General features: G+C 32.0%; 2 protein-coding genes across 2 annotated transcripts; both read left to right on the plus strand.

The window, feature by feature from the left end:
* Positions 1-232: 232 nt before the first annotated feature.
* On the plus strand, positions 233-8,705 carry LOC132030435 (agamous-like MADS-box protein AGL19). The gene is made up of 7 exons (XM_059420069.1): positions 233-895; positions 5,194-5,281; positions 6,415-6,476; positions 6,602-6,701; positions 7,190-7,231; positions 7,326-7,367; positions 8,510-8,705. Exons 1-7 carry the CDS (start codon positions 714-716, stop codon positions 8,630-8,632), a joined length of 639 nt encoding a protein of 212 aa, XP_059276052.1. The 5' UTR covers positions 233-713; the 3' UTR covers positions 8,633-8,705.
* Positions 8,706-15,609: 6,904 nt separating this feature from the next.
* Positions 15,610-17,964, plus strand: LOC132030436 (protein STAY-GREEN homolog, chloroplastic). Its single transcript, XM_059420070.1, has 4 exons — positions 15,610-15,971; positions 16,065-16,238; positions 16,931-17,098; positions 17,352-17,964. Exons 1-4 carry the CDS (start codon positions 15,855-15,857, stop codon positions 17,715-17,717), a joined length of 825 nt encoding a protein of 274 aa, XP_059276053.1. The 5' UTR covers positions 15,610-15,854; the 3' UTR covers positions 17,718-17,964.
* The last annotated feature ends 763 nt before the right edge of the window (positions 17,965-18,727 follow it).

An 18,727-nucleotide genomic window follows, 5' to 3' on the forward strand; every position in this document is an offset into this window, starting at 1 on the left:
CCAGTAACCTAGACTACTAGATTCTCAAGTTAAGACATTATTACTCGTAATATAACGATTTTATTTATATTGTTAGCTTATATAAGTTAAGCCCGGAATCAGGCAGCATGAAGATTTATGTGCTGTCAATGGTCCCTATAGGCATCTCTGCAAAAAATAGAAATAAATAACTCCCCCACTTGCTGCCTACCATATGAACTCACTTATATTTCTGTTTTTGGGGGTGTCGTTTTATCTTACTTAGTGCTTCTTGCAAGTTTTACCAAAATAAGAAAATAGATGAGGTTTTAGTTCTCACAAGTCTTTCCTTTATTATTTGTCAATTTATATCGACTATCCTCTCTGGTGGTTTCAGCTCAATAAGGCAAGTGATAAAAATAGAAAAACAGAAAAAAGAAGAAAGAAAAGGTTTCCTCATCTTTGTCTTTTTAGGGTTTCTGATCCTTTGAGCCAAAAAATTTCTTTTTTTTCCCCCTTCTTCTATCTTCCAGATCTGATAACTCAAAAGGCAATATTTTCTTCAACTTCCTTGAAATTTTTTATTATATCTGAAAGTAATTAAGACCCTTTAATAGTTCACAATATCTTTAACTTTGACTTGAAGAATCTTTTTTTTTTTTTTCCTATAAAAAAGTTCTTCATTCACCTGAGTTCTTTTAGAAGAAGAAGAAGTTGTTTAAAGGTTGAAAAAAAGAAAAATACAATTAAGAAGAATGGTGAGAGGAAAAACTCAGCTAAAAAGAATTGAAAATACAACAAGCAGGCAAGTGACCTTCTCAAAAAGAAGAAGTGGGCTTCTCAAAAAAGCCTTTGAGCTTTCAGTTTTGTGTGATGCTGAAGTTGCTCTTATTGTTTTCTCTCCAAAAGGAAAGCTTTATGAGTTCTCAAGTTCCAGGTACATATATTATTTCTGATCATCTTCTCTTCCTTTTTTATTTATTTATTTATTTGTTGTTTATTTATACGATTCAAAGCGATAAAGTCGTGGATTGTGACAGCAAGGTTACTCCATTGCGTATTTAAATCATCTGCAATTGATTCTACTCGCCAGCTATGGAAATTCTTCATCTTCTTATCTCTTCAGTATGGAAATTCTTTATCGTTTTATCTCTTCAGTATCATAATTTTATGTGTATATAGGAAAATCTGAAAATGGAATTTCAAGAATATTCTTTTTAGTAACCAGTTCAGGATTTATCCATATTTATTCAGTCCAAGTACAATGACCACCTGCTTTATCTGTCCAAAATGATCCCTTATTTTTCTGCCTAGCTATTTGTTTTGTTAGCTTCTCTTGATTCTCCATCAGTCCTAATTAGTTAATATACCAAACAAGAAGAAAAAGAACTTGTTCTGATCTTGGGGGATTCACAAGGCAGAAAAATATAAGATGTATGTAGTCTCCTTGAAGTACAATTTCTATCGAGCGGCAGGTAGAATCATTTACAGATGACTTAAATATGCGATAAGCTATTATAAGTGACAGAATGACTAATCTACCCAGATTAGTCTTTTGTCGCTCCAATTAAAAAAAACAAAAACAAAAAGAACATATATATATGTAGTGTGTTGCCAATAATCGAATCTGTAATATTTTTTTGAATGATTTATATGTCACTAGTATTTAAGACTATTGGTCAATCCTGATAAAGCTGGTCTTGTACAAATTCTAGATGGTTTTATCTAGGAGTAGTTCTACAAAACAAGAAAACAAAATCTTGATGTATGTGGCAAAATGTTACTTGGGAGCAGTGGCCCTTTTTATTTTCTACTATAATTGAAATGAGGTTTAAACTTGTAAAGAAGTTGTACTTCAAATTTGTTGTTCCCAATACCCCACCAACTTTTGCCAGTTTTTATGTTCATGACTTGTGGAAGTGGGATCTCTAACTTCTGCTAAACCTTTTAATTTTATCTCAATTTCACCAATTGTAAATTTTATATATAAGAGTACTGCACTTGGAAGTGATAGTGCATACATGTAGCACCTAATTAACTAGTACATCTATTTTTTACTTCACCTAATATACTATTTATACTGACCAACTTTGCAGTATTTCTGGTGTACGAAAATGCAATTTTTTATGAACTATCAAGTTCTGAAAAGAATATGCATAAAGCAGGTTTTCTCATCATTTTTAAGGAATTTCATGATTCATAAAATTATTCTAGATTTTCTTATATTGATGAACTTTTATGATCTAAGAAACCATCATTTAAGTGTTGTATTGTGTATCAAGGTCATTGTGAGAAAGTATTGATATGTAGTACTAAGAAGTCAGTTTGGTTCCCGGACTAATTATACCAGAATTATAGCTGATTTAATTAGTACATACTCATAAAGGTTAGAGAGGGCACACAATTATATTATGTCTCAATAGCCCCCTTATGTGTGGGCTTGATTCGTTTTCATTGGTCAAACACGTGAAATATTTTTTTGCTTTTTTGAACGGCAACAAGATTTGAACCTAGAACCTCTTGCTTACTTTGACATCATATTAAAGTTTGTGACCGTCTCATCTAAAAGCTCAAGCTGTTAGAGAGAGCACATTTTTAATTAATTAATTAATTATATTATGTGTCACACAATATACCAATTATTATTGACTCTTTGAATTTGGCTTATTTTTTGCTAATATCTATCATCCAAGCACCATGGAGATTAAGTCACATGATATAATAGATAAACATAATAAGGATCAAAATTTGAGAAGCCTATAAGAAAGAATGGAAAGGGAAGAGAATGAAAGGGAAGTTAATTAGAAAGCTATTCCTATATTATTGCACTAGGTTGGCAGAATCTTTTATGTAGATAGAAGAGAAAGAATAAGAGAAAGCACAATCTTCTAGTTATTTAAACATTGACGTGTTCAAAGATCAGCAGATACGCTTAAACATAATCTTTTTCATTACTAATATCTATCATTATACACAAATTTGTTTATAAGGGGAAAAAATATATAAGCACTCAATCCGAAATATGAAGGTGATTATTGAAGTACGTAGCTCAATACCAAAGCTTGCAATGTGAGATTTGAGAAAATTACACTCATGAATATTGCAGGTAAAGGTATTGCATTTGATCTCCATTTGACTTTTACAACATTAATCTCATCCCCAACTGACTGTTAAACCTGGTCAAATTGAAACTGATCTAGGTGTAAAGTCAGCACACATCTTACCCTCCCAACATTGGTATGTTATGTGAGAACTGGGATAACACATGTGGCTGAATTGAGAGAAGCAAATTGTTCTATAATATCCCCTTCGTCACCTTTTTGATACTTAAACAAGACACAGATCATTGGAAGAACCGGGGTCTAACTCAACTTTAAAACTAACTTATAAGGTAGGAATTGTTCAAATCACTTAAGGGAACTGTTGGGTTTTTGAAGACGGTACAGAAAAAAAAAATTGGAAGAATGATCGAGATTTTCTGTCTTTAAATTTTATTAAGTACAGAGGGCTTTAAATAGCCAATATTTGGAAAACAGGAAATCTGCAGAATAATATTTACAAAATCTAAAATATCTCAATAACCTAAAGTATCTAATAGAAATTCAAATTAAAACAAACTAAACTCCTCCTACAAAATCGAACTACTTATTGTTCTAGTAAATCAACACAGAAGCAATTTTCAACACTCCTCATTTGCTTTAGTTGTTGCAATTTAAAAAGATTCTCAATTTCTGCTTGAAGATTTTTTTTGAGTGCCTTTTGACTTGCACACTGTTGTAATTAACATGGACCGTTCCACTTCCCCGGTTTCGGGGCAAAACAATCAACCTGATGTTGGTTTTTGTTGTTTTATTTGCGGGTGAACTTTTATAAGTCTGAACTCCAAGAATGATTCATGGAGTTCAAACTTTCACAATCTAAGTATGAAAATTTGCTGGAGTTTCAAGCTCCATGAATCGTTCATGAAGTTTAAACCTTTAAATGTTTCAAACTCCAAGAACGATTCATGGAGTTTAAATTGGTAATTGTTCTTGAAGTGTTTTCGTGTTTTAACTAGGATAGTTTTCGTGTTTTAACTAGGATATTTTTGTCAAAATTTTCTTTTCATGTTAAAAAGTAGCTAAACACCGACTAAAATTTAATTAGCGATCCAAAAATAACTATTTGCCAATTTTCCTAACAATCTAACACTCACTTGCACACCCAAACCTAGTTTACTAGAGCTTGGATAAAAATTAAAACATAACATGTGGGTCAACATTAGGTTAACCTAGATGGGATGTTTTTATCAATATAATTTTTCAGTGCCATCATTTAGCTTTTGACTTTGTTTCAAAAGTTTTACAAAAATCAATTCGTGACCAACATTAGGTAATGAGATCCGGACAAATCGCTAGAATTTCAAATTGATGGACAAACTTGCTTTGTCATGGTCAAATCCTGATGGATCTTCAGAATGTGGTCATAAATCTTGACAAATTTCAAAACTTATCTTATTCTTTTCCGAGTTTTAGTTGTATACATTAGGAGGAGGAGAGAAGAAGACGAATGAGGAGGAGGGCAAAGGGAGGAGAAGGGAGAAGATAAAAGGAGGAGAAATTCTTGCGTAAATCTATATTTGCACAACTTTTCTTAATAAGGTCAAAAGTAATACCAATCCTTAAGAAGGCCATCCATTGAAACTTTTTGAAATAATTTAGCATGAGTCTAAATCTAATACCACGTTAAGAAAATGGATCTTAGGTCTAAATCATTCCCAAAAGCTAACTCCTAAGATGAGAATGGTCCAAAAATACAAGTTTACAACAGGGAAAAAAATTGTTAATAAAACCAAAACTTCCCTTGGGACAATCTAAGGACAGGAAAAACTAGTACTAGAAGCGCGAATTATTCTTTACTCAGATTATTTTTGATATCTTTACTTTGGAACTGAAATTATTCACATTGTTAAGTAAGTTAACATAGGCCAGGGCTTAACGCCTTTAAAAGTGGCAATTTTGTGCAAATTGAGAAAGTATTTCTTATATGTGGAGTCCATTTTGATTTTTACTTTGTAAAGTATGAAACTAATTGTGAAATTCTCTCATGATGGCTTCATGCTATAGTGCAAGACCTTTCTACAACTAATTGCTGTACATTCTCATTTTTGTCGCACTTCTATTAATGTAATTAACTTGGTGGATAGTTAATTAATACTACCAGCATGTTCTTATTGTGTTTCATCTTTCATTTTAGTATAAACAAGACAATAGAGCGTTATGTGAACAATGACAAGAGTCTGGGACGATTCAACAGAAAGATACCCGATCAACAAACTACTGAGGTTTGCATCAATCTTTTTTTCATTTTTGCTATATGTTATGTTACAATAAGTACATCGTGAATGTTTTATGTGAACCAGGTTCGTGTTATTTTTCATGTGAAGTTAATTGCACTTGTTGAGTTGCTGTCCCATGAATCGGTAGTTTATAGGACCTCTCCCATTGTGCTCTTTTCCAATCAAAATTTGTTTAAGAATGAATTATGTTCGAAACATAGGAATTATGGAGTTTATAATTCAAATGGTCACTCAACTATTGGAGTTATAAAGTAAAGTTATCTTTCTTTATTTTATAACAAAAAGTTATTTCTTTAACCATTTAACACCAAAAATCATTCTTTTATAAATTTTGGGCACCTAACTCCTGATTTGACATTTATATCGGTCCACATGGACTTTATTAATCACACACTAAAAATAGAGGAAAACGCATTTTTGAAGCAACAAAGTGTGATCTCCATAGGCACATCCTCGCTAATTCGTCGTGCATTCTAAATATTTGGGTAAGTTGAATGAGTATATGAAAGTTGAATTCAATTAAGTTTGAGGATGAATTTCCGCTTGAATAAATGTTAAAGTTTTTGTGGGTGAAAACCCATTATTTTACTTGAGATAGTATTTATTAGACCAGCTTTTCAACTTCTTATGTAACACTCCTGCAAATCAACATGATGTATATGCATTGTTGTTAACTTGTTTCATTGCTGTTACGCTACAATACTATGCATATACAATTGCGAATCGTGGCTACAGATATGAAGATTGTGGCTTGTACAGTTATCTAACAACAGGTTGTCTTGTTGAGTCTCTTATTAATTAGAGTTATAATAGTCAAAAATACATCTGAACTATCACTTTTTCACAAGTTTCACACCCCAACTATCAACTGTTTCCTTTTCTTACCTTAATTATCACCATTTATGTATTAAAACACACCTCGAAGCTGACTAGATGAACTATCCTGAACTATTGAGTGTTGTTGTTAAACTTTTAATATATAAATGGTGATAGTTCAGGTAGGAAAAGGAAACAATTGGAAGTTGGGGTATAAAATTCATGAAAAAGTGATAATTCAAGTGTGTTTTTGACCTTATCTAATTAGTAATGTTACTGAGAAATACTCTTATTTTGTGTAGCATTTGAAAGAGGAGGTTTCAACCATGACTAGAAAGCTCGAGCTTCTTGAAGACTCTAAAAGGTTAATTGTCTCCTAATTATTTCCAGTGTAGCACAATATGGTACACACTGCTGTCACTGCAGAATATATAAAACCAGCAAATGGTTCTGAAATGTTAAATTCTTTATTGTGCATTAATATTGTAGAAAGCTTTTAGGACAAGGTCTAGAATCTTCCACCTTTGATGAACTTCAACTGGTTGAAGAACAGTTGCACAGAAGTTTAAGCAACATTAGGGCAAAAAAGGTGCATAATCTTCTCTCTCTCCATTTGAGCTATATATATATATATATATATATATATATATATATATATATATATATATATGCTTGATGCTTCAATTCTGAACAAGTTAGTGCAGGCAATATGAGTCCTCACTATCTATATATGTCGCTTCATTTAAATCCATCTCACTACAAAACTATACAAATGGATTGAACTTATATGCACAAATATATAGTGTAAAAGTTTTCTCTTTATTAGTGTATTTTAATCTATTACATCTGGTCATTTACTCTATTTTTAAGTCGTGATTTTATAAACGACAATTAGTTAGAATGTTCCTCTATAATATCTAGTAGCATATGCATCTCTAGCAATACTAAAGGACTCCTACACCTTAAGTGAACGTATACACAAATATATGGAATTTAGGTGATGCTTTTTCTCCATCTAGTGAAGCTTTGACAATTAAATTAACCGATCATCTTTATTTTATTTTATTTTTGTTTCAGAGCCAGTTGGTCAGAGAACAGATTGCTCACCTGAAGGAGAAGGTAAATGCCTTAGAAGGATAATATATAATACTATCCATTGAAGACAGAACTGTAAATCCAGTTGGCTTATAAAGTAAATTATTTCTTGTCTCAGGAAAAATTCCTAATGAAGGAAAATGCAGACTTGAGGAAAAGGGTGAGATATTACTCGAAATATTTCCCTACTATACGTATCAAATGTTTCCTTGTATAGATCTCCATGTGTTTAAGATTTGGTAAATGAAGTTGGATTAGTTATTAGTTCGTTTGAAATACTGTCCAGGAAATTATATATATTGGAAGTGAAAGGGCACTTCAGGTTAGGAGATTTAGTGATATAGAGATTTAGGGCATATGAGGACAACAAAGTTAACGAGCTAAATTTTAGCTTATTAAATGCATTAGAGTGTGTGGTCTAGCGGCTATTAACAAAGTGAGATGAGAGCTATGAAAGATTAATGTTCAAATTTTAGTAACATATAGAGTTATTTCTTCCTATTAGACTAAGTCTTGACCCTTGATGGAGATATATAGGTACATAGTAACTTGATACTTGTGCTGACAAGAGGTAACAAGTGTAATAATATATTTCATGACGTGAACACAAACTGACAGGAATATTGTTATTATAAACGAAAAAATGTTTGAGATATAAAATATGTTGAGTATGATCAGACGAAAAAATATGAAGATATGAAATATGTTGAGTATGATGAGGGTTCCGGAGTTGAGTGGAGCTAAGTTGTGGCAAGTGGTTCAATAGTATCTCCTTCGCCAAAAAATTATGTACTACATAAATAGAACAAAAAAAGTCTTTATTTTCTCACTATATACAAACCCTTAATATCCATGTTATAAGGAAGATTAATTTTAGTGTAGTGGCAAAAGGAGCTTAAAAATTACTTGCGGTCGGCATATTTTAGGTGTGATAATTTAATATTTTTTGAATTCTCTTATATGAACTTTGAGCTCCGCTACTGTTAAAGAATGACATTCTTACGCAGAAGTCAAAATATTAATGTAAAACGTAATGGAGTCTGGTAGATTTAACAATTAGAAGCACTGGCAGTTTGAGAAAAACATTAGAAATTAATCTGCACTTCTTATCATAAGTTCTGAATTTGCAGTTTTTATCATCTTATTTCTTCTTAATTAATTCTTAGCATATGGTGAACACTGCAATCAATTTAGCTATTTCAACTATCGTTGATTAATTTATTGGTCAATTTTCACATATATGCTGTTTTATTTACTGCAAAATAAGAATTAAGAAATTAAGGTTCTTTTTCGGTTCTTCAGTGTGAGGTGCTACCATTGACTTTGACAACAGTTCCTGGAGAAAAAGAAGGCAATGAAAGACGAATAATGGAAGTAGAGACAGAGCTCTTCATTGGACCTCCAGTACGAAAAAGATCCCATTAGTGAAAATGTGTAATTAATTCATAGAGTTAAAATAAAAACAAAATTATTGTCCGTATAGCTTATTTTCTTACTATAGTCAGTTATGCGTTAATAATCATCATTAAAGTCAAATGATTGTAAAAACGTATATTATTACTTTACTACTATATATAAGAGACAATCAAATGGCTTTTGTAGTCCTCACAATAGTTTTTAATAAAATGTCAAACTTTTCAATTAATTAACTTTAGGTCTTGATCTTATATTTTAAAGTCAAATTTATCTTTTGTTTTGGATGGTGCAAATGAGTCAAATATACCCATGCAGAGAAATATTCTTTTGGATTTTTTTTTTTTTTTTGGTTCAGAAAAACCTTACAGCAACATACCTACTAACATCTTCTAAACATCCTATACTATCTGTTCCTATTTATATATTTTGTCAAAAATCTTCACCTTTGTTTTTTACTGGTTTCTTATATGCTACTTATGGGGTCGTGGTACTGCCACAGTTATTCTTCCCATTGGTTTCAGTGCAGTCCAAGCAGCCCATTCAAGCTTCTACTTATCGTCCCCTTGGCTTTCATTGCCATTTCCTCCCTTCCATTGCCATATCTCCCCTGTATCTGCAACCAATTCATAGTACCTTCCAAGCATGATCTTGAGTATACACACTCAAAGAACAGGTGGTTTATTGTTTCTTCATTACTTCCACAAATTGTGCAGTGCTTGTCCTTGCTCACTCCCATTTTATGTAGCCTTTCTCTCGTTTGGAGTCTGTCATGCATTGCTCCCTTATAAAGCTGTGTTTTGGGATAGGCTCTCCACCAAGGTTTGCTTCCCTGTATTCATTTGCCAGTGATACTGTTGATAGTGTATTTGCCATTTACGGCCAGATCATAGCCAGCTTCGTATTTATCCTTAATTGCACATATTTTTTCCAGTACCAACAGCTATCTGTGGGGGGACAATACTGCCACCAGTCTCTATCTTTTAAGTAAACATGGTTGACCCACTTTATTTTTCTTATTATTTTATTCTATTGATCTTATCTATTATCTTAAAAATAGTAATTCTTCGCTTGATTCTTGCTTCTTGCTTCTTGTTGCTCTCCCGTTTTCTTGATTCTTGCTTCTTGTTGCTCTCCCGTTTTCTCATTTTTCATTTGTTTCTTGCTATATAAAGATTTTTGGGCTTATTACTTAAGCTTGAATATGGATAAACATTTCTTTTGCTTTATATTTGTATTATGAAATTTGAGATAGTTGTAACTTGTGACCGTGGTTTTGTTTTTTTTTGCAACGTTCAGCAAACAAAATTACAAAAAAGACCACTGAGAGGAATAAAAAGGTGTAATCATAGAATTAAGAGAATTTCTTTTTTTACTTTACGTTTATACTTTAATATATAAAGAGACTCATATGTGTTAAACTTTTCAATTAATTTTTTAAAGTCAAATTTATCTTTTGTTCTTTTACTAAATGATTTTCGTATAGTTTTAAAATTATTAAATGGTGCCATATAGTGTTGAAAATGGAAACATTATTTTATTTTATTGATCTTATCTATTAACCTAAAAAATAGTAATTCTTCGCTTGATTTTTGCTTCTTGTTGCTCTCCCGTTTTCTCATTTTTCATGTTATAGATTTTTAGATCACGTTATATCTTTAAAATATCTTCTTTGGTTAACTATAGTTAATCTTTTAAACACAAAATAAGTTTGAATCAAGGAGGAGTTAAGAAGTGTCGGCTACTTTTATAAGTTTGAATCAAGTCGGATTGGTCGGATTCGGTAGAGCTTTGGTTCAAATTATGTATTTATCTTAAAAGTTCATCAAATATGTATAGATTATTAATTTAAAACTAAATAACTTCAAAAATCAGGATTGAAAACTCATAAACTTCAAATGGCTCTACATCTGATTTGAAGTAAATAATTTCATCAAAATAAAAGTTAAAATATTAAAAGGAGTGAAATGAAATTTTTAATTTTATATATTGAAAATAAACTTATTTGAAATTTAATTATTACTAACATAAATTATATTTTTTAAAATTAAAATATCTACTTTTATAAACCCGGACTTCATGGAACTAGTATATGTACAATATTTCCTTTTTAATGCTTTCTTTATCTTAATTAAGTATGAGTTAATACTTCATTTTCCATCCTCTTTCGTAAGTAGCCTTATCTATTCTACCTAAATCCAAAGCTGAAATCGACCTGAATAATATAACTGTGACAATGTATATCACCTGTTTATACCGTGTATATCCTATGCAAATTTTCATTACCTATAGACATGATAACAGGAGATAATCAAGTTATCTTTTACCTGTTTTAACAGGTAACCTATTTTAGTTTCAAGATAAAAAACTCATATTTTAAAGAGCCTTAACTATAAACATACTTTGGGTGACCTGTTAGTGCAAAAAAAATCTCTGTTTACACTAACCATATATTTTTCTTTAACAACTTTTCAAAAATTGGGTGTTTGGTTTTATTTTGTTTTTGTTATAAGCTGAACAATTAATAAGTTAAAGGGTTCCGAACAATTACTAGGTGGAGTAAAACATATTTTGAGTTAAAAGTTTTGACTAAAGTTACGAATTCTAACCCGTAATCAATACTCTATCGTCACCTCTAAATTTGGTTTTGGATAACTTATCTTTACATATTAAAAAAATTATAAAGTATTTTATTTTTATCATTAAAAGAAAATAGTTAATTAATTTACAAAATTTAACTAAAGTTAATGTATATTATACAAATACTCAATCTATATTTAGTATATTGACAAAAAAAAGAAGGCCCCTGAATGATTTCTCTAATATTCTATCGTCACCTCTAAATTCAGTTGATATGTGCATCAGGTTCAAAAGGCATATGTTTATGGAGATGAGAATTTGCTTAAGACTTACCCAGAGTTGCAAGAAGCTCTAGTTTGGATTTATTTCCAACTCAACACATTCAGGGATCGTTTGGTACATGAAATATCTAAAACTAGGTTTTTTATATTCTAACACTAATTATTGATATTAATTTTGTTAGAATATAAAATTTCAACTAGAAAATATAAAAATTTATACCTTTTGACCAAATAGGAAGTAAGTGTATAAAATGAAAAAAAATGAATTCTTTTTTTCTATTCACGTTTTTTGATAAAATATCCCAAGTTTATCCCATTAAAGGCCTTGGGATTATTTTTTGTCCCTCGCCTATCCCATCTCCCCGCTGTGGGCAAAAAAAAAAAAAAAAAAAAGGAATAAATTAGTCCCAGATTATAATCCACGGAGAGTTTTAATCCGAGGCTAACTTTGATAAATTAGTTTTTTTTTTTTTGAGTAGCATACCAAATGACCCCTCAAGAATTCAACAAAATAGAGTGCTTGGGCCCATTCAAAGAAGCAGGCTCAACCTCGAGTCATTTCCACTTTGTCCCTATTTTGTGCTCATCTTTAATTTTTGCCATTCAAGGCAAATAATTTTTTCGCGAGGCTTAAATTTTATATTTTTGCATCATATTATCCGACAAATTATGCTCTCCGCTCTTAAAGAATTTATGCCTCACTAGGCATAAGTTCGATTTTGAAGGACAAAAATTAAAGACCAGCCCATTTGAAGGCTAAATCGTGCAATTTCGGGTCATTTGCACCTTTGTCCCTATTTTGTCTTTTAATTTTTGGTCTTTAATTTCTTTTTACATCATATTATCCAATAAATTATGCCTTGCGCTCTTAAAGAATTATAAATTCCAAAGCATCATTAATATCCACAATTTTTGTAGTTATGTCAGCACCCTTAGGATCGTTTAGTACGGTGTATAAGAATAATGCTGAATATGGTGTATTAGTAATGCTGAGATTATTTCTTATACACTGTTTGATTTGGTATGTTAAAAATAACATGCATTGCATAATTTTTTTTTAAGAAATTGGTTGTTTACAAAAATACTCTCCAACTTAATAATTGGAAAAAGGTTTTGAGAGTTTAGGGGCAATTGTGTCTTAAGCCATGCTTATGCATGTATTAAGAACCCTTACATTGCTAATATCATGGTTTGCTATTTATTAGTTATACATAAGATAATACTAAATTGGGTGGATAATGCATAGGTTGAAAAAGTGTACTAAACAAGGTATTAGTAATACACAAAGCTAATGCATGTATTATTTTTCGAACACTCCTACCAAATGACTCATTAAAGAACTTATGTCCCGCTAGGTATAAATTTAATTTTGAAGGAAAAAATTAAAGACCAGCCCATTTGAAGGGCAAAAGTTAAAGACCATTCCATTTGATTACTTCTGCAATTTCTTCCTCATCTTCTTCTTCTTGGTCCAGTGAGGTTCATGGGACCCTTGTCGAAAAGCCTTTACCACAGCCCTTTAAAGAGTCCTGCACATGTTGCTTCCCCACCATTTTTTTCGTGCGGAATGTCCCTCAAAGCCACTGGTCTTTAATTTTTGCCTCTCAAGTTTAAAATCATTATTTTTTGGTCTTTGCCTAAAATTCATGGGTTCCGGGTTCAAACTCCTACTCAGTCAAATATTAAAAAAAAATAAAAATCGTAAGGCAAAAGTTTGTAGTAAAAGTTAGGTCTATTCGGGCAAAGTTAGGCCTTTAAGGCAAACCTCTGCCTGAATACGCCTAATTTTGCTCCAAACTTTTGCCTTATGATTTTTTTTTTTTTTTGACTGTAAGATGAAGGCCAAAAATTAAAGACCAACAATTTGAGGGTCAAAAATTAAAGACCAGTGCCTTTGAAGGCCAATCGTGCAAATGATCCCTTTCCCACAAGGAGCTTGATCTGTGGGCCTACTTCATCATCTGATCCATCTGGGCCTGATGGTTGGCCCAATAAGAGCAATGGGCCCAATCACCAAGACTTGCAATGGGCTGCACTTTTGTTCCTATTTTGTGCTGGTCTTTAATTTTTGGCCCTCAAGACATATAAATTTTTCGCGGGGCATAAGTTTATATTTTCGTATCATATGCCCTTAAAGAACTTATGTCCTGCTCAACATAAGTATGATTGCTAATGGCAAAAATTAAGACCAGCTCATTTGAAGGGAAAAAATTAAAGACCAACCCATTTGAAGGACGAACCGTGCAATTTCTTCAAGTATATATGCAGTAGGCCATTTTGTTTTAATCAAAGTTAGGACAAAAAAAATATTGTAGGGAAGCAATAGATGAAGTGTGGGCAACAGATGCATCCAAAACTATTGACTTCAAGCTTATTACATACTGCGTTCGTCTCAATTTATGTGGCAATATTTAACTAGGGACATAATTTAAGAAAGAAAGAAAGATATTCAACATTTTTGTGGTCTAATATAAGTTATAGACATTTGTGTGGCTAAATTATATAATTAGGTAAAATGCGAAGTTTAAATTAAATTATTTTTAAATTAAAAAATATGATATACTTTTTGAGAAAATTTTTAAAAAAAAAAGTCATATTAATTAAGACGGAAGGAGTAAGATAAAGTAGGAACACTTCGTAATTATTTGATAAAATTTCAGGTCTGCTTCTTGTTGGAATTGATCATCCTTTTACCCTCTTTCAGAAAAGTCCTTTATTTGTTTTCAAAGACAAGGGAAACATGTTGTATAATAAGCTTCTACAATTTAAGCATTAATAAGCTTCTAAAAAAAAAAAAAAAGGTTTACTAATAGCAAAGAGACAAATGAAGCAGTAGAATGATTTGCGGACCACGCAACAAGTCCAGGCTAAATAGAAACCACGTAGCCAGGTCAATAACGTTTTAAACCTGCTAATTTTGAAAAGAACTGTACATAAGGCAAATATATATGAGTCAAATGCAGAAACTGCGATGTGTGACACTGTGACCACATAGCATGATTTTTAATCAAACCAAGTTCATAGAGAAGGTTGGACCAATTAAGGAAAGAATATAAATTCTATAATATACGGAAATAAGTATTGTAGAATTATATTTGTTATGGCAAGAGTTGATAGATATAAATCGAGATTGTTAATTATTGCAAGGTGGAAAATGAATTCATTTTGATTCTTGGATTACTGTTAGAATATTTTTTCTTCTACCAAACTTGCCTAATCTCTCCTCCCAAAATATTGTACCACTACTATCTACTCTAGAATAAGAACCAAAACTAACAAGAATGCGACTAGTCACTAGTTATGTTCGTGAAAACACCTACCTACGTGTTTATACCTAAATCATGCATTAAAACCCTCTAATTAATGTTATTACCCCCTCACTAAGAAAAGTATACATCACAACTTAGATTGGAAGCTGGTATAAGGAAGCCTCATTAACACCTCACGCCATTTTCTTCTAATTTCGACACCCAATACGCAATCCTCACTGTCCATTTTTGTCTCTTTCTAGCCTTTTCCACAACTCTTTGGTGGCTTTTTCTTCCTACCTCTCTAATACAGTACACGTATGGTGAGAAAATGATAAAAAATGGTCCTTATCTTTTAGTATGTTTGAAATAGCCCTTGAGTATCACATGAACAATTTTAATTTTTAAGTTTGTCAAACGAGCATATTTGATCTCGATCAGATATCTGCCAAACTCTGGTTATTAAATTTAATTTGAACTGTGAAAAGAAAAATAATTTAATGGGAATTCATATTTGGAAGGACAATTTTATAGTTTATGTTATTTGCGGTCTGGTGCAACTTTTTGAGGTGCAATTTTTGCTATTTATTGTCCATGTCACTTTTTTATAATTAGAAACAATTTAACTATAGCCACACAAATATCGACCACAAAATTCAAAAATGCTCTTTTCTTTCTTAAACTTTGTGTCAAGTCTAACAGTGGCACATAAATTTGAACGGAGGGAGTAAACATTTTATGGATATAAAAAGTGTTTACTTTTGACAAACTCAAAGAACCAAAATTGCTCATTTAATACTCATAGAACTATTTTAAACTTACTACCAAATATAAGGGACCATTTTTGTCATTTCTCTCCACGTATGAATGCTAATCTTCAAAGTCACCAAAGCCTAAGGCATCAAAGTAAAGCAAAAGCAACAAAGTAAATCACCCCCTAATTTCCTCCTCACTCTTTGCCAACTTTTAAAACACCTAACCTGCACTACTTTTAAATATTCTAGATAAATCAAGATTGTCTTTAGGGAATTTTCCTGAAATATTGGAGGTCTAAGATTCAAGGAGTTTTGGGTACCCAATTTCTTGATTCTCAAAAAGCTCCAATTTTTTCAGGGTTTATATGAGATGGGAACTTTGACTGCTTCTCTAGTGGTTCCATCTAAACTCAACCCTGAAAAGCAGAGCTCTATTTTTATATGCAAAACTAGAAGAAAGTCCAACAAGAATCAATCCATAGTCCCTGTAATTAATTTTCACTCCCTTTTTAGAATTTAATATTCAGATAGTATTGTTTAGTCCAATCTTATTAGTTTATTTGTATTCTTTAATGAATAGGTGGCCAGGTTATTTGGACCAGCTATATTTGAAGCTTCAAAGCTGAAGGTACTTTTCTTGGGAGTTGATGAGAAAAAGCATCCAGGAAAGCTGCCAAGAACATATACACTGACTCATAGTGATATTACCTCTAAACTTACTTTGGCTATCTCTCAAACCATCAATAATTCTCAGGTAATTACTTCTCTTCATTAACTTGATGACATACTATTCTTTGTGTTTTTTGCTGCTGAGGAAACAAGAATAGAACAGGGGAATAGTAGTGTAAATTTGGTGGCATAAGAATATGGAGGTCGTTGATTAATTAATTGCTTGGGTTAATTATCATTAATCACTAATCATCATCCATTGTTGATCCTAAGTAAAGGCGGATCTAGAAGTTAATCTTTATGAGTTCTGAATTCTAGAATAGCAACTTCAAATGCTAGTAACTTGGTTGAGAATTTAATTTTTGTATACTTTTGGAGCCAAAATACTGACCCCATATCTTAAAGCCTAGATGTGGATCTAGAATGTAAGAAGCAGTTGCATGTGATAATCGGTCCACTCCTCTATTGTTCTCCACTTAAATAGGTACCTGCTATTTTACGCTTAAATACTAGGCTTGTGTGTATAGCAATATTTAAACCTGTGACCCGTGCCGATAGCCTACATATCATGCACTATGCTGTTACCACTAGAACTCTTAGCAGTATATTTATATAGAAAATTGAAGAAAAGTTTGGAAATATGTAAAATATATTAAGTGGTGCCTTGAAATCTTGAATCCACCGCTAGACTAATCCTTTCTTCTTTTGGTATATATTTTTTATCGTAATTTTATTGAGAAAATTAAGAGATGTGGAAATTGGGTGTTTGATTTGCAGTTGCAAGGTTGGTATAATAGACTTCAAAGGGATGAAGTGGTTGCAGAGTGGAAGAAAGTTAAAGGGAAGATGTCACTCCATGTCCATTGTCACATTAGCGGAGGCCATTTCTTGTTAGACTTGTTTGCTAGACTCAGATACTATATCTTCTGCAAAGAACTCCCTGTGGTAAGTTCAATAATTGTTAAATACTTTACTATCACAAAGAGTTTTAAGTTATATGCATCGTTACTGTAAGAAATTTTTTACACTATCAGGTCACCTCTGCCTGTTACAATAAGTAATCTGTCTTATTTTCAAGATTACAAATTTCACATTCTAAAGAGACTTAACTTGAAAGTTTTACATTGACATACAACTTAAACTCTTTCCCAAGATGGATAATTTTTTTTATTATTTTATTTTATTTTTTGTGCATTAGGTTCTGAAGGCTTTTGTTCATGGAGATGAGGATTTACTAAAGAATTATCCAGAGTTACAAGAAGCTTTAGTTTGGGTATATTTTCACTCAAACATTCAAGAATTCAACAAAGTAGAGTGCTGGGGTCCACTCAAAGAAGCAACCTCCCCCTCATTTTCTTCTGGTGGGGTAGGGGTAGGTGGGAAGAATACAAGTTTTACAAGCAATAGCAACAAGAAGTGGGATTTACCAAAGCCTTGTGAAGAGACTTGTACATGTTGTTTTCCTCCAATTAGTGTAATCCCTTGGCCTTCTTCTACTAATGTTGGTGGGGTCAGTGAGGAAAATGGGACCATCCAACAAGGCTTGCAAGAGCAGCAAAGTTAAAAAAAGAAAGAGATGATTCTGTTGGTTCATTATGTGATTTGATGTAATTAATTAATTAATTATCATTACAGGGTTTTATGGAAGTAGAAGTATTTGTTTATTTGAAATGTAAATAATAATTCAGAAGTCATGATTAAAGTAAAGACAGAACATGCATTTAGTATGGTGATACATATTACTCTAGGTCTGTACTAGACAATTATTGTAAGTTTGGTTGTGCCTAAAGCATTGTTAAGTTTCTTTTTCATGATCTTGGCTTGATGTCTGCCTAATTTAACAGTTGCACTTGATGGAAACATGCATCTAACTGAGGCACAGAGAAAGCCCGGCAAATTTAAGAATGATTCTTGGATGAACTATGTCTTAGATACTTGGTCAATCCAAACTATAACATGAGATGTTTGATCGTATCAGAAAGATTTGTATGAAATGTCCTACTTTTGTTTGAGCTTTACTATTGATCAATTACTAACCGTCATGTTTTGAAATCAAAATAAAAAATATAACTAAACACACATGAAAGAGATATTGTTACAGCTGAGATTTAGCATAAACAAGCGGAGACAAAGCTAGAGGGGCAAGAGGAGGTCCATCCGAGACAATCTAAAAGGTTAACCTTTTTTAATGTATAGTGGATGATGAACTCTCTTAGTGAAACTCCTGCCTCCTTCACTGTCTTGGATAATAAATTGTGCTTTTCCTCTATATTACACCAAGAATATTTCCATAGCTCCAATATTTCCATAGCTCCTTTTCTTTCACTTTATAGAAGGCAGGGTGGCTCCACTTATCTTCCATTGTCATTGCTCATATGCTTTCCTCTCTTTTATTTTCTTTTGACTTCTTTTCTATCTTTACTCGACTCCGTAAATTAATCCAGCTCTTTGGGATGAGCCATTTTTATGCATAACTAATCAGGCAAAAACCTAGAGGAGATGAGTAAAAAAAATAGATCCAATTTGTTTACAGCAGATATTACCAGAGTACAAGGAAATTTGGTTTTATAGTCC

Source organism: Lycium ferocissimum, chromosome 9, assembly GCF_029784015.1.
Source record: "Lycium ferocissimum isolate CSIRO_LF1 chromosome 9, AGI_CSIRO_Lferr_CH_V1, whole genome shotgun sequence".
Lineage (NCBI taxonomy): Eukaryota > Viridiplantae > Streptophyta > Magnoliopsida > Solanales > Solanaceae > Lycium > Lycium ferocissimum.